This window comes from Haemaphysalis longicornis, unplaced genomic scaffold (genome assembly GCF_048455015.1).
Source record: "Haemaphysalis longicornis isolate Haplotype H1 unplaced genomic scaffold, Haemaphysalis longicornis Haplotype H1 scaffold_3, whole genome shotgun sequence".
Lineage (NCBI taxonomy): Eukaryota > Metazoa > Arthropoda > Arachnida > Ixodida > Ixodidae > Haemaphysalis > Haemaphysalis longicornis.
Window position 1 is genome coordinate 178486385 of NW_027526335.1, and position 15893 is coordinate 178502277.

The window sequence follows — 15893 nt, forward strand, 5'->3', positions numbered from 1 at the left end:
CAATTGCAGCAGCACAGGCCAACAATCTACCACCACCGACTATAGCGGCAACGCCCCCGTCGACGGTATAAGCAGACCGACGCTCCCGTGTCCATTTTGGCAGCACTGGCAGCCTGTCGGCAACAACTGAATTTCTGGACTGTGTTTCGCAGGAGCTGAGGCTGCAGAACCAACCGTAGACCTACTGCTTTTTTATTTGTTCAATCAAGACGCCACAACCACTTCCGACGTGAGCAACAGGATCTTGCGAAAAGCTGCGCATTGTTACCTGCGATGGACAATAAACCTGTTCGACTTTCCACTTCTGGCTGCCCGCGGGCTGCCAGAAGCAAGATCCGCTCCTTCTTTTTTTCTCGGGCGGCCCAAAACGTCACTTCCGGCGGCGCCAGTACGTCTTCGATTTTTTTCCGGCGGGCTACGTCTGGCTCCCTGCAAGCTAGCAGAGCCACCGCGCGTTTGTGGTGTGGCGGCGAGTGGGCACCAATCCGTCAGTTAGCAGACGCCGCTGCTAGCAGACGACAAAAGCAGATCGGCACAGGCCAGTTTCAAAATAAAATTGCAAACATCTTTCGTTCGTTGGGATTTGACGATTTTAATTTGATTTATTAGATGGGAAACATAACTTGTGCGCACATTTCTATTCATATTTATCATCGCAACACCCCTCTTGTTTTTGTTTTGTACGGAAAGTGAGATGACCGATGATTCGCGCCTAAGCGGTCATTTGCAGTTCTTTTCCTTATAGACATGGAGGGCCTATCCAGCTCGTGGGTGAGGACGGCGCCGCAATTCTAGTTGGCGGCGTGCCTGTGTTTATTACTTCAGGTAAGTGATTCTTAGCGAGAACATTTCTAGTCCTCGTAAAGGAATGAAAGTTTTCGTTTATGGTGTAGATGGTGTGCGCGTCCAACCTGTGCCGGCTGCCCCTAAGAGGACGGTGTTAGAGTCCGCGAATGAAAAACTTTGGAATAAGGCCCGCCTAAATTATTGTTCACGAAACGTCAGCTATGGGAGGCCCTTGCGGAAGAAGTTAACGACGTTTTCCCAGGTTGTATGACGCCTTCCCAAATGGAAAATAAACGGCGCAATTTGCAGAGGCGATACAAAAAGCTCGCCAGTTGGAGCAATACGACGGGCAAGGAGGCGGAGGAGTGGACGTTCAAAGAGTGCGCACGATTTCCAAAACCAGTCAATAGCAACTAGGTCAAGAATGTGTGCATACATGCAGACGTATCAATTAGTGAAAATGCAATGCCTGTAATTACGCCCTTTGTGTTGGAAAGAAAACCGGTGCTATTGAACCTTGATTTCAAATTAAATAGGCAACTGCTTTCCTCCCGCTTTCCTCAAAATCGTAGCACGCCCGCACAAGAGACGAAAGGGAATTAGTTTTAAATGCGAATGCATTTCTTATTCGGGTGTTGTCGTGCTCCGTCGGCGTGCGCCCGCAAGTGTTATCTCTCCGCGCTCCTCCTCGCCCCTAGCAACAGCTGTGGCGCGCCTAGCAACCGGAGCAGGTGGTAGCTCGGGCGGGAGTAGCGGAGGGCAAGGGGAGAGGAGGAGCGCGCTCGAGCGTGTGAGGGCGCTCGCATCGCGGAGCTCGGCGTTCCTGGCTTGGCTCAAGCACATGGAACACACCCCGCTGTATCGCGCCATCAACGTTCGGTTTGAGTGGAGTCGCCTCGACGACTTTGATGACGGCGAAACGGACGAAGGCGGAGAAGGAGAACCGAAGGACGATGACGATGATATCGAAACGATTCCCGACGACTTTGATGTGAATGATCCTCTCCAGTTGGCGATTGCGCTCAACGCGGTCTCAAATACGATGTTCTTTAACGAAAAGGGATTGAGGGGTGTGCAAAAAGAAGAAGAAGGTGCGAGTACTCCTGTCAAAACGCGTGTGGTTCTGGCGGGTGCCACCGGAAGCGATGCCGTTTGTGACGAGGCCGAGACCGCTCGCAAGCTGGTGGATCAGTCGCACAGTCTTCACGTTGCTCCGGGTGAGAATCGCACTCCGATCGCGCTCTTCCCGGACGAGTACGCTCTCTCCGCTCGCTGCGCTCGGAATCTATATAATGCACTGGAGCGCGCGCCTGGCGCCTTCATAGCGATGGAAGTCGGTGAAGTCGAATCCCTCGGGGCAACGATACCGCAATCACGAAGTGTAACACAATGTAACCTGAGCATTACACCTCCCGCTGGCGGTGACGTCACTGCAGTTGCTTCAACGTCATCATCGCTTGGAGGAGAAGACAAGTCTGCGAAGCGAAGAGCGCGTAATGCCGAACGCATGCGCTTGAAGCGAGCTGCCGATGCGGAACTCCGTGCTCGGGAAGCCGCTGCGAAACGCCAACGACGAGCCGAAGATCCTGAAGTTCGTGCCAAGGACGCTGCCTTTCAACGTCAACGGCGAGCCGAGAATGCTGAAGTTCGTGCTCGAGAAGCACGGCGAGCCGCCAACCCTCGAGTGAAGCGGCGCGAGGCCGAGACCAAGCGCCAACGACGAGCGGCCGATCTCGCCGGCGCTCGCGAGCGGGGGCGCGCTGCTCGCGCGGCGACTCGCTCTCGGGAGTTTGCTCGGCCGGACGCCCGTTTCAGGCGTGACTTCGAGGCCCACAGCTTTGGACACAGCTGCAAGGTGTGTGATCGGTTGTGGTTCGACAACAATCTGAGCGTGATCGGGAATACCAGGAAGGAGTCGAGTCGTTTGAACGCGCTTCGGGTTCTTTGGAACGAGTTTGGAAGAGGAGGTGCCGGTGGTGACGCCATCATCGCGGTCTCTGATGATAATCCTCGTCTGGCGCCGTTCAAGTCGTACCTGGTTTGTGCCTCGTGCCGCGAGTCTCTGGTCAGCGGGCGTGTTCCCTGGGTGAGCGTGAGTTTAGGCTACCGTTACCCTCCTCGTCCGGCGCACCTTCACGATCTGAACGCGGTCGAAGAGCGGCTCATCTCGCCTCGACTCCCCTTCATGAGCACCAGGCGCCTGACTCGAGGGAACGGCCAGTTTGGAATCAAGGGACAGGTGGTGAACGTGCCCATCGACGTTCCGAGCGTTGTGGAGTGTCTTCCTCGCATGGTACCCGAGGACCTTGCGTTCGAAGTTCACATCAAGCGGAGGCTGCTGAGTCCGGCAACGTACAAGCGTGGGTTGGTCAAGCGCGGCAACATCCTGGCTTGGCTCAAGCACCTGGAACACACCCCGCTGTATCGCGCCATCAACGTTCGGTTTGAGTGGAGTCGCCTCGAACACTTTGATGACGGCGAAACGGACGAAGGCGGAGAAGGAGAACCGAAGGACGATGACGGTGATATCGAAACGATTCCCGACGACTTTGATGTGAATGATCCTCTGCAGTTGGCGATTGCGCTCAACGCGGTCTCAAAGACGATGTTCTTTAACGAAGAGGGATTGAGGGGTGTGCAAAGAGAAGAAGAAGAAGATGCGAGTACTCCTGTCAAAACGCGTGTGGTTCTGGCGGGTGCCACCGGAAGCGATGCCGTTTGTGAAGAGGCCGAGACCGTTCGCAAGCTGGTATATCAGTCGCACAGTCTTCACGTTGCTCCGGGTGAGAATCGCACTCCGATCGCGCTCTTCCTGGACGAGTACGCCGAAGAGTTCGCGTTTCCCACCATCTACCTCGGGATGCCACGCTACATCACCGGTCTTCGACCCACGCCGTTTCTCAAGGCTAGCAGCGAGATCAGGCGGACCGAACGGCGCGGCGCGACTCCGGAACACGTTCTGTACATGGCCGCGAAGGTGATGCGTTACAACGTTGCCGAAACGGCCATGACGTTCCGTACCAACGCGGCCACCGACTCGATCACGCGCGAACAGCTCGAGAAGGGCGGTAAGCGGTTCCTCGACGAGATGCTGGACAGAGACCTCGGGTTCCTGCGCGGCGTTCCCAACACGGTGCAGTACTGGCAGGATCGCCGCAAGGACCTCTTCGCCATGATCAGACAGCTGGGCAAGCCGCACGCGTTCCTGACCATGTCCGCGTCCGAAGTGCACTGGGAGCGCCTGCTCGAGACTCTGGAGCGGCTGCGAGTCGGACCCGCAGGGAGGGCTCGTGTGATTGCCGAGATGATGGCCTGGGAACGGGTGGAGCTCGTCAACAACGATCCCGTGACGTGTGCCATCTACACCAACCGCATCTTCGATGTGATCATGAACGTGCTCAATGACAAGCGCTGCTCTCCGTTCAAGCCGTACGTTGTGCGAGACTACTTCAAGCGCGTCGAGTTTCAGCAGCGCGCACGTGCACGTCATCCTGTGGCTGGAAAACGCGCCCAACGACGAGGAGCTCAGCGGAGTCGAAGGGGCCATGCCCAAGACGCTGGAGATGGTGGATGCGCTCCTGACGCTCGACACCTCTGTGCTCAAACGCCCGCGCACGCAGACGCACCAGCACACGCACACGTGTTACAAGCGCGGGCGAACAAAGTGTCGGTTCGGCGCCCCATTCATGCCGAGCGCGTCCACCAAGATTCTGGTGCCGTTTCCTCCGATCGCGGACGCTGCTGCGGGTGAAGACGCCACGACCATTCGAGAACGGTAACGGCGAAAAGACCTCAAGGCAAAGTACGAAGAGATGCACGAGGCGCTGGAGCGCGGCGGAGACTTTGAGAGCCTGGATGACTTCCTGCGTACCTTCGACGTTCGCTCCGAGGAACAGTGCATGGACGTACTGCGTGCGGGCGTCTCTCGGCCGTGCGTACTGCATCGGAGGACGCCGGCCGAAAAGTTCGTCAACGCCTTCAACCCCTGGATAGGCCGAGTACTCGATTCCAACATGGACTTGCAGATCATACTGGATCACTACGCGTGTGCCTCGTACGTTGTGGACTACGTCAACAATGCCGATCGCGGCATGTCCAATCTCAAACGCGCCGTGTCGGACATCCTCAAGGAGAATCCCAACGACGACTACGAGGCCGTGATTCGCAAGCTCCGAGTGGACATGCTCAAGGGAGTGGAGATGTCCGCGCAGGAAGCTGCCTGGTTCCTGCTCACACAGGAGATGTCTCACAAGAGCAGGGATGTCATGTACATTCCCACGTGCTTCCCCAAAGATAGGGTGCGCGTGCGCAAGACGCGGGAAGAGATGGACAAGATTCCCGCCGCGTCCACCGACGTGCGGAAGCTCAACATCGTGCAAAAGTACGAGGCCAGGCAGCAGCCCGATGAGCTTGACGATGTGTGTCTCGCCGACTTCGCCAGCAGGTGCAGGATGGGCCAGGGCGGTCTGTACGTGCTCCGAGAGAGGCCGGTGGTGATACGTTACCGCAACTACAGTCCCAGTGACCATGTCGCCTCGTACATGCGCGAGCAGGTCTTGCTGTATGTGCCCTTTTGGAGCGAGGCGATTGACGTTCTGGACGGCAACAAGTACGTGAAGCTGTACGAAGATAACGGGGAACTGATCGAGCGCAAGCGCAAAGAGTACAACCCGGCAAACGATGACGTTGTGGTTGGGGAGCTGGTCGGGCAGTACTATGCCGAAATGCTGCGCATGCGGCAGGAACAAGACGACCAATCGGAGAACGGTGACGTAAATGGGGCGGTGACGGCCGTCTCAAAGCAATAACAACAACTGGATGAGCAGCTGGGGGTTGACGCCGATGTTCTGCCGAGCGACCGCTTGCTCCGCTTGATAAAGGAGACTGTCACGCCGTGTGCCGCAGTGCGCAAGCGACAGGGCGTCATGGACCGAGACGAGTACGTCTCCATGATGCGCAGTACAAACGGGGAGCAGTACGAGTTGCTGCGCGAGATTCTCCATCGCCAGACCACTCCCGGGCAGCCTCCCCTTCGAGTCTTCTTCACTGGCCCCGCCGGATGTGGCAAGACGTTCGTCCTCAAACTCGCCATGGACGTGTACAACAGGTGCAGTAGTGGCGGTGACTCGGTCATGGAAGTGGACGCGCCGTCATCATCGGCACTGGCATCTGTAACGTCATCGTACAACGCGTACGTCATCTGTGCCAGCACGGGCAAGGCAGCGGTTGCGGTTGGGAGAACTACCGTTCACGCCGCCTTCATTCTCGAGCAGAGTGCCGGCAACAGGCAGATGGCTCGCATCGGCATGATGGGAGACGGAGGTCTCGGTCCCAGCAATCTCAACACGTTTCGAGTCGCGTTCCGCCGAGTCAAGTGTGTCATCATCGACGAGGTCAGCATGATGTCTGCCGATCAACTGAGAGCCGTTGATTGCCGTCTGCGCCAGATCACGCAGCGTTTGAACGAACCCTTCGGAGGTTTGGACGTCATCCTCTGCGGAGACATGCGCCAGCTCCCCCCCCCCCGTGCGTGCCAGTGAAATCTACAAGCGGTGTCGGAGTGCAGATGGACTCATCGGAATTACTGTCGTCACGTGGCATCATCTCGAATACTTTCCCCTCGTACGAGTCGTCCGGCAGTCTGACGTCACTTTCTCCAACGTCCTAACGAAGATTGGAGATGGGCGCGCGTTGGAACCGGACGAAGTGCGACTGCTGGAAGCGCGCTTCGTCACCGCCGCCGAAGCCATGGAACGCGCGCCCTCTGCCGTGCGCATCTTCTACTCGAACAACGAGGTGACGCGCTTCAACGAGGCCGTTGCGCAGGCGCAGGGAGATGGCGGGTACCGAACGCTGCGAGCTCGGGACGAATTTCTCGGGTGCAAGACGCCGCACCTGCTGGAGAACGCCAAGCGCAGGATGAAGCGGATGGTCACCAGCGAGTTTGGAAACCTCCCGCGAGAAGTGTTGGTCGTGATCGGCAAGCCCTACATGATCACCTCCAACATTGACGTTGTGGACGGTTTGGTCAACGGCGCCATTGGAGTCTTGCGCATGTGCGAGTTTGAACAAGGAGGAGAAGAAGAAGGAGAAGAAAGACGCGCGAGGCGTCTCTGGCTAGAGTTTGACGTGCCCGGCACCGGCAGGTTGACTCGCGCGCGCGCTAATCGCGCCGTGCACGAGGCCAAGGCCAACGGCTACGTCATCGAGAGCGTCACCTGGGTACCCGTCGAAATGCAGTCCCTCACGCTCACCATAGACCGCAAGGCCGGCATTGCCTGCAAGCGAACGCAGTTTCCCCTCGCCCAGGCCAGCGCCATCACGGTGCACAAGTCTCAGGGGGGAACGTACGCCTCGGTCGTGTACGGGTATGCCAGGACGCATCCGCAAAAGCTGGTCTACGTTGCACTCTCGCGCTGCACCAACCTCAACGGACTTCACCTGACAAACTGCGATGGAGACCACACGTTCTACCATCGAGAGGCCAACCCGGACAAAGCCATGGTGGACGAGTTTCGGCGGCTCGAGGGTCATCGGCTGCAGACCGTCACGCAACGCTACCTCGCCGCGCTCAAAGACCAGCAATATTTTCGAGTGTGCGAAGGCGGCTCGAGAGAGTTTACGCTCGCGCTCTTCAACGCTCGCTCTCTGTCTGCGCACTCGCTGGACGTTGCTCGAGATCCCGTGCTCGGCAGAGTCGATCTGCTGTGTCTCACCGAGACTTGGAACAACAAAAACGGTGGTGATGTACAATGTTGCTGCGTCTGCGCGTGCCATCGCCACTCGCCGAGCCGGTGGTGTGGACGTGTTCGTCAAGCGCTACTTGCCCTTCAGCGAAGAACTGCGACAACAACGACAGGCGTCACTCCTCGTCCTCGATCGCAGTGTCTGCCAGAGTGCTAGTTCTGTGGCTGATGACGCCGTCAACGAGTACTACTTTGCTCGAAGTGGCAAGGACGGCGAGTACTGCAGTGTTAGTCTCGTATCTAACGTGTATGGGAACTTGATATCGCACGCCGATGCCACGTCTCCCGTTCGAGACACGTCTCCGTACAAGGACTTGTACACCCTTGCGTACACCGGAGACGGAGTCTTGGTGGTGATCGTGTACCTCGCGCCCAACCTCGCTCGAGGCGGCGTTGCCGCGCAGCTGGACACGGCTATGGAAAGTGTGTGTGTGCGCTCCAAACCCTCTGACCCCTTCGTCTTGGTTGGGGACTTTAACGTTGACGTGCGCAAGAAGAGTGGCGAGTGGCTGGTGGAGTACATGCAGACCAAGTACTCTATGCAGTGTGTCTCTGCCGGCTCCGACACGTGACCCACTACCATTCACGGGAGTTGCATTGATCTGGCCTTTACGCGAAACTGTGACGCGCGTATGCTTCTCAAAGACCCTTTGACCGTGCACTTCAGCGACCACAAGGCGGTGATTGTGGCCGTCAGGTACTACGATAACACAAACAGGTGCTGATGAATGAATAAATGGTTACGTCACACTCTCGTCTCTCTTCATTAAGTACGCCATTAATAATAATTACTCGCACCACACTCATCGGTGCAACCAATGCATTCGCATTTCCGCACGATCCCCTCCAGGGAGGTGGGGGGATTTTTTTTATTGGTTTGCTTTCACTGTTGTGAATTGATTTTGTTTTTTTGTATGCGTAACATTCCTAGGTATACGGCTTGACCATCACATTAAGTTTCATCTTCATATCAACAACCTTAAAAAAACCACTGCATTTGGCATTCGTGCGTTCATTAAAGCCCGGCATTTCTTTTCCTCTTCCGCACTGCTAGCACTCTATTTCTCCTTTGTACAGAGTCACATTAACTATGGCATCATCGCGTGGGGAAACACTTATCCATTGCACTTAAAATCGGTGCAGCACATTCAGAACCAAGCGATACGTATTATTACCGCCAGCCATTTTAGTGCTAATGTTTCGTTACTACGTAACCGGTTAAGTATCTTATCCATTGATCACTTATTTAAGTACAATCTTGCAATCATGTTACTTAGGCTTTTGAACAATCAACTTCCTTTTCAGTTCATAGACGTTCATTCTCTACGTAATGTAAACCCCACAAGGTTTGCCTCCCCTAATATTTTTTTACTCCCGATTGTTCATACAAATTACGGGGAAAAAAGTACCCACTTCACTGCTATTCAACTCTGGAACAGCATGCCTCTTACTATAAAATCATCAATGTCATTACTTGTATTTAAAACAGCACTCAAGGTATTTCTTTTAGGGTGCAATTAGATGTTTTCATTTTATTTTCACTGGTGTTTTTGCTCAAACTTGTTCCCGTGGTGTATAATAAACAGAAGTCTAGACATTCAATGTCCTTTACTGAATGGAGAGGATGTTTTGTAGTAGTTATTGGTTTGGTAATAGGTATTGCAAATCCAAATTTGATAGACTTGTTAAATTAACTTGTTGAAACCGCTAATGTTTCAAGTGCTGCATTTATTTCCGTGATTGTGTAAAAATAACCATTTCTGTTCGCTGCGTTTACATGCTTCCTTAGTAATGAACTACCGAGGGTCCCGTTTCCGCCTGATGGCTTTGAGACCGTCGTCTGCATATACGCATGTATGCATATTTTTTGTGAATTGAATAAACCTTTGAATTGAATTGAACTTAATTGAATTGAATTCCGATGGTGTCACACCAGCATGTGGAGGTCCTTTGAATCATAACCTTCCACCAGGACGTGGGACACCTACCACCATTTCCACGCAATCTTCTGCGCCGCTTCAAGGACTTTGAACGGCTGTTCACGCCGGGACTGCACTACGTAAAGAACTACATACAGTCAAGCTATACGCGTCAGTCACGCCCAAGCCACTGAAGTTGTGCAAATTTGCACTTGCATTAGATAACCAGCACGTTCAAGCCACTGAAGTTGTGACAAATTTCCACTTGCATTACATAAAGCAGTGGCTAAAGAAATTGAAATACGTCTCCAAGCTGATGTGATTGAGCGCATATCCTCGGGCGCAGATTTAATGGAAACTGCTATTATTTCTCTGCATTTGTAGAATCAACAACTACCATTGCACACACCTGTCACATCGGGATCCAGTCGCAACTGAGTAGCTCTTGTCAGCAGGCCAGAATATCGTCACACCGCATCATCTACGACAAACCAATCCTGCACCGCCGGAGCCTGAATCCGTCGAAGCATGGTGACGCTGAGTATAGACTGCGATTCCCATGCGTACAACGAAGACGCTCTGATGTGTGGACGTCCGTCAAACTGAATTCCACTTTCCAAGTGTCTCTCTTGGACTTGAGTGCATCCGCCAGGAGCACCATTACTTCTTTTCCCGAGCTCACAGAGGCTACTGCCACTTTTCAAATGCTGCTGTTACGGGTCAAAGAGGTGGTAAATATGGACCAGCAGGGAAAGTGTTTTTTCTTGCGAAGAAGACGCTCGCAACTTAACTCTTGCAAACGCGATTCTTTGATTCTTGTCGTCAACTCTACGTGGTCCGCAACAAAGTTTAACCGGGGTTTGTTGACATGCGATGTCATGATTAGACAGAGAGATGTTATATGAATGCACGAAGACAGCTTAATGTTTAAAGCCCCGTTCGTATAGCAGCAAACATTCGAAAGCGCCTCGGACTTCAGAACATCGGAGGAGGTGACGTGCACCTGATTCGAGAGGGAATCAAGGTGCTCCATGCAATATTCCTTCCCGAATAACTTCACCCAAATAATATTTGGAAGGAAAGCCACTATTGACTTCCACGGTGCTACCGTTTGAAGACAACGCCACGAAAAATGCGCTCCACGTGTGGTATTTTTGTGTTTGTCCGCTTTGAAAACCTACCTTTGCTGTCCGCTTCGTCATCAAGTACTTCCGGTTAAGCAGTGGGCCTTGGTAACACCGTAACTGTTCTTGCAAACGCATGTTAAACGACTAAAACATTGTCAAACAATCTTTTAGTTTTGTGTTTATTTGAATGTATTTTGAAAATGCAAGCGCGAAGAGAGTTTTCTGTGACGAAGTTATGTTTTTCGTAGGGGGACGAATATCCAAAAATGGCAGCTGCAGCTAGCTGTTTCTTGTGACAATAAGTGACAACGCTACGGCTAACAAATTTTTTTGCGCATGGAGCCGGTTTTGAGGTCGGTGAAAATGACCGTTCATTAATCCTATATGAAAAAACTAAGCAAACCCGTTAGTTAGCTCGAAGCGATCCTTCAAGTCATTGCTTAGGAAAGATAGCGCAACGAAAGTACGAACCAGAGCTCTCGGCCCAGGAGAGATACTGATTAATTTTATGGAAGCTTATCCCTACATGGCAAAAGCGTCAGGGTCGCTGACGAATAATCTCACACCGGCTAAGAAGAGAAAGTTGTGGGCAGAACTCGCAGGGGCTCTAAACGAGGAAGCGCCGGCGATATAAACCTTTTCAGCCTGGCGAAGCCATTGGAGGCGCTTTACCAGCCGAGTGCGGAACGACGCCGTAGGCGCAGCTTTTTCGGTTAAAGTTAACACGAGTTGAAATGTGGGAGCAATGCACGATAACTCCGTATTTTATTTTCAGGGACAGTGGCAATGGTGCCCTCCCTGACGTCCGAGGAAGGATCTGCGCCTTGTTGAGGAAGGCTTCTGTCAACGGCTGCACTCACCCATTCAACACCGGCGAAGCTTTCTAGTGTTTGATGATGCGTGGTCTTCAACGCTTGTGCCTAGCAATGCGTGTGTTACATAAAATGTATAAACCTTCTACACGGTCACCATAAAGACTACACACATTGGTACCTACGGGATGACACAAACGCACGCAGAAAGAAACACATTAGGGGAGGCCACGAACGTTTTATTGAAATGATGATGGTAAAGAGCTTGAGCGAAGACAGCAAACAACATTGGTGCTGAAATACTGGTGCTGACTGCTGAACATTGGTGCTGACTGCTGAACAAACTGACTGCTGAACTGGTGCTGACTGCTAAACAAACAACATTGGTGCTGACTGCTGAAATATGCTGCAGCAGTCGAAGCGCGGCAAGCCATTTCGGCTGAAATGTTGGCCAACAGCGTGTAGGTGCGTGTTTTTGACGGCGATTTTCTTGTCCCGACGGATACGAAGCAGGAATACATTTTCAGCAGTTTTTTTTACTTGAAGGGAACTATGCACAAAGGCGAAACCATATCGTTGCTAAATTGGCTGTTGAAAACTCAAGTGAGGCTGTGCCGCGTCAGCACGAGGTATCGGCATTGTGCAAAAACTCCACACAGTGTTGCCGTTCAATAAACCTTGAAAGTTCGCATGGCGTGCAGCAGCGTCAACCTTTATGGGTCGATCACTAAGCAGTTTTTAGTACTCGAAATATTACCGGTTTAACTCTTCCGAGTCAAACTATTGTTGGTCACAGTTTGAAAGCTTAGCGCAGTTCCAGCAAGCATGATTGCTCGTGGCGTTACCTACGTGAAAAGGTGTCGTAGTAACTATAAATACGGTGGTGCTGTTTCCTAGATCTCCATTTCTGAATTAATGCTAGAGTCATGCAAATTGAATGGCACAGGTCCTTTTAGCCCATGTATGAAGCCGTTTTCCTACTATATTGATGCCCTTTCAGCCCATGCATGAAGCCGTTTTCCTTCTAGATTGATGCGTGAAACCGCCGTTTGTATACAGCGTTTGAGTGTGTATGCCGAGTACATAAACAGGTTTTCTGTCAGTGGTTGACACACGAGGGCGCGTTCGATGATATAAATCAACTGCGTTCATTTACGATGATCACAGATTACATGGTAAGACATTTTCGCAGCTCCGATGGGCGCCTTCCTTATGGCCGCCATGGGTCATGTCACGCGTGAAGCTTCCACCACTTGCTGATAGAGGTCGCTAGTCTGTCAGCTAACAGTTTACAATGTCAGCGACTGTATTTGCTTTCAGCCGCACATTCTGTGTATTTCAGTCTTTGAGGTGTGCCTTAGAGTTACCTGTCACTTATTATGGAGCCCAATCAGATCAATAACGTAATAGTTCTTAGCCAGAGCTATGCATAAGTAATGAAATAGTTACCTCAGTCTACGTCATCTGCTTTTGAAAACCGTGATAGCAGAACTGAAGGTGCTGCTGCCTACGGAAATCGAACTTATTTGTGGCTCTTGTACGCCTCGAGCGCTGCGTGTATAGGCGCAACTGAAATCCGCCTAGCGGCCCGTTGCGAAAGCAGCCGCAGGAGGCTTCGGGCGGCTCCCCATTGTCGCCGCTGCTTTTGTGGCACGTTCATGCTGAGATTTTTTCTATGCATTGGAAATACATTTATGTGCAGAAGTCACTCTGCTCGCAAATGTGGTGTTTACGACAGTGTAAATGATATTTCTGACGCCGTCTTACTACGTAACATTCGGTCAATATAAGCACACAGTATGTGTCACACGCCGTCGTCGCCAAACCGGCATATATGCTTGAACCTGATTGTAGTTCGACTGACTGAAATTTACTAACAGCGTCTCCGTAAGCAGCCTTTCCTCGGATGGTCACGCTGCGGCTATACACTACGATGTAAATTGCTTTTTTGCGCTTACATAATCTAGCGGAGCCCTCATACCTCACGGGACGCAAGTTACGCTTGTCAATATTCGTTCAGATATCACCTCAGACAAGCCGGTGCGGCATACATTTCACGAAATTCCCAGAAAAGAGCTACGTTGGATATGCAAACCTGTACTCGGGGATTAATTAGCACACGACAAATAAAGTAATGCTCGGTCGCCTTGTCGCGACGTGAGCGTACACAAAAGTTCATCTGCCACATATCTCCAGGCCGACCTACAAGACGAAGACGGAAGTGGTGACTCTGGTGACGCAGCAGATTTTGTGAGATTTGAGGGACAGCGAAGAAGCCGAGAAAGCGAAAAGCGACTCGAGCCCGGACAAAGGGGGCAGCAGAAAGATGGTGGTGCGAACAAGAAGCCAAAGAAGCTAGCAAAGGCCGAGACAGTGAGCGTTGCCCAGTGAGCCCCCGCTAACAGCCGCCACAAGGCGGCGCAAGCGGCTCCTGCGGCGAGGGAGGGAGAGGGAGGACAGGGCACGACAAGCGGGGAGAAAAAGACGAAGTCCAGCGCGCTTGCACTCGCGAAGATGGCGCGGACAGCTTTTCTTTGTGCGAAAGCAAGCTGCCTGAGGGGTGTGGGGCCAGGAATGATACTGTGCCATCCTTAAAGCGGCTTCAATTATTCGTCAGTGGGGCTGCGATTTAGAATGAGCCCTCGGGCCCTGTGTTCCGCGCTGCAATGCTGCGGATTTTCAAACGGGGGTGGCCCAGGTGAAGTTCCACCAGGTGATATACCAGGAAGGCATGCCCAAAGCGCGGGAGTATGGCGTAGGTAGGGAATAACGTGGAACTGGCTGGGCTTCGCTAAGCGGCCGTTGCTCCTGCTGGCCATCAAGCTCTCATCCCTGGCAGTTTCTAATCGAGACCAGGAAATCCGAAGGCAGGAGGCCTCCTTGCCTAGTGGCAGATGCGTCGCACAATGATGCCGCTGCCGTGGTCCAACTGGCCCGGAGTCTGCCCCAGCCCGCAAATCGACCAAGGTGTAATCCCAACAACCCGCGGGTTTCGTGTCACAACGGGGCCAGGGCTTGTCCATGGGCAGTGGGCGACGATCAGCAGCAGCAGCAACCTCTGGTGCCCTTTGTGGGCCCCTTCCAAGTGCCCACCCTGCAGTTCAGGCTCATATGTCGTGGGACGTGGAATACCGCGGACCTGGCTGGGCTTCGTTGAGGTGCCCGTGCTCCAGCTGGCCATAGAGCTCTCACAACTGGCAGTTCCTGATCAGGCTCAGGGTGCTAGAGCTTGATCCAGAGTCAGGAAGGGGCAGCGGGCGATGCCCGGCAGAAGTACAAACCTCTGGTGCCCTTGGTGTGCCCCTTCCAAGTGCACATCGGAGTCACCCTGCAGTTCAGCGTCGTATGTCGTGTGACAGCGAATACCGGGGACCTGGCTGGACTTTGCTGAGGTGGATTGCTCCAGCTGGCCATGGAGCCTTGATAGAGGCAGTTCCTGATCAGTTTCGCGGACCACCAAGGGAGGAGGCGTCATTGCATGGTGGCGGTTGCGTCGCACAATGAGGTTGCTGATCTGGACCCAAGTGGGTCGGAGCCTGCTTCAGGCCACCACACGACCACGGTGGGACCGGGGTTGTTCGGGTGACACCGGGCCCAGGGCTTCGCCAGGGGCAGTGGGCGACGCCCTACAGCAGCAGCAACCTCTGGTGCCGTTGGTGGACTTGGAGGGCCCCTTCCATATGCGCGACGGCGTTACCCTGGCGTTCACCCTCGTATGTCCTAGGACAGCGAATACCGGGGACATAGCTGGGCTTCGCTGAGGGGCCTGTAAATAAATAAAACGATGCGCGCCACGAGCGCTGCCAGCAGGAGCTCGCTCCACGAGCGCGGCTCAGCGGCAGTCGGTTCTTTGGCATCCTTGACCGCCAGACGTCATGTCTTCGCGTTCCCTTTCGCCACACAAATTGCTGATGCCGAAAGCCGCAGCTGTCCGGTCCCGCCGACTTGCGCCATGGAATCGCTTCGTCGCCGCCGTGGAGTTCTCCGCACCACCGTCACGAAGATGACGGCACTCGACGCGCTGCTGCTGAACCCGGCGGCAGCGACTTTCGACTTGAAGACGCATCTGGACATTATTCCTGACAAACAGCGGGCTTTGCCCGAGCTGGACAACCAGATTCAGGCGAGACTCACGGAAGAGGAATTTGAGGCCGAGGTTTTCGATGCGACCTACTACGACGAGCGCATCTGCGCCCTTCGCACGCGCGTGGGCTCCCTCACGAGCCCGGCCCCTTTAGCCAGCGCAGCTACAGCCGAATCTGGTTAGCCTTGCGCGAGCGCACCTTCGCAGCCTCGACCATCGCTCAGGTAACGCAAGGAACACGCTTCGCCGTACTCCCGAAGCTCCAAATACCGACGTTCTAGGGCGACCGACGCGACTGGCAAGGGTTCCGGGACCAATACGATTCTAGCATCCACTCGAACACTACCTTACCACGCATCGAGAAGTTCAAGTACCTGCTGTCGTACTTGACCGCTCCCGCCAAGGATGTGATCAATGGC

The 15893-nt window shown here is 53.6% G+C and overlaps 1 protein-coding gene across 1 annotated transcript; it reads left to right on the plus strand.

Annotated features, from left to right (window-relative positions):
* Positions 1–1785: 1785 nt before the first annotated feature.
* On the plus strand, positions 1786–4871 carry LOC144173585 (uncharacterized). The gene has a single exon (XM_077701945.1). The coding sequence runs from the start codon at positions 1829–1831 to the stop codon at positions 4535–4537; it is 2709 nt and encodes a 902-aa protein (XP_077558071.1). The 5' UTR covers positions 1786–1828; the 3' UTR covers positions 4538–4871.
* Positions 4872–15893: the final 11022 nt, after the last annotated feature.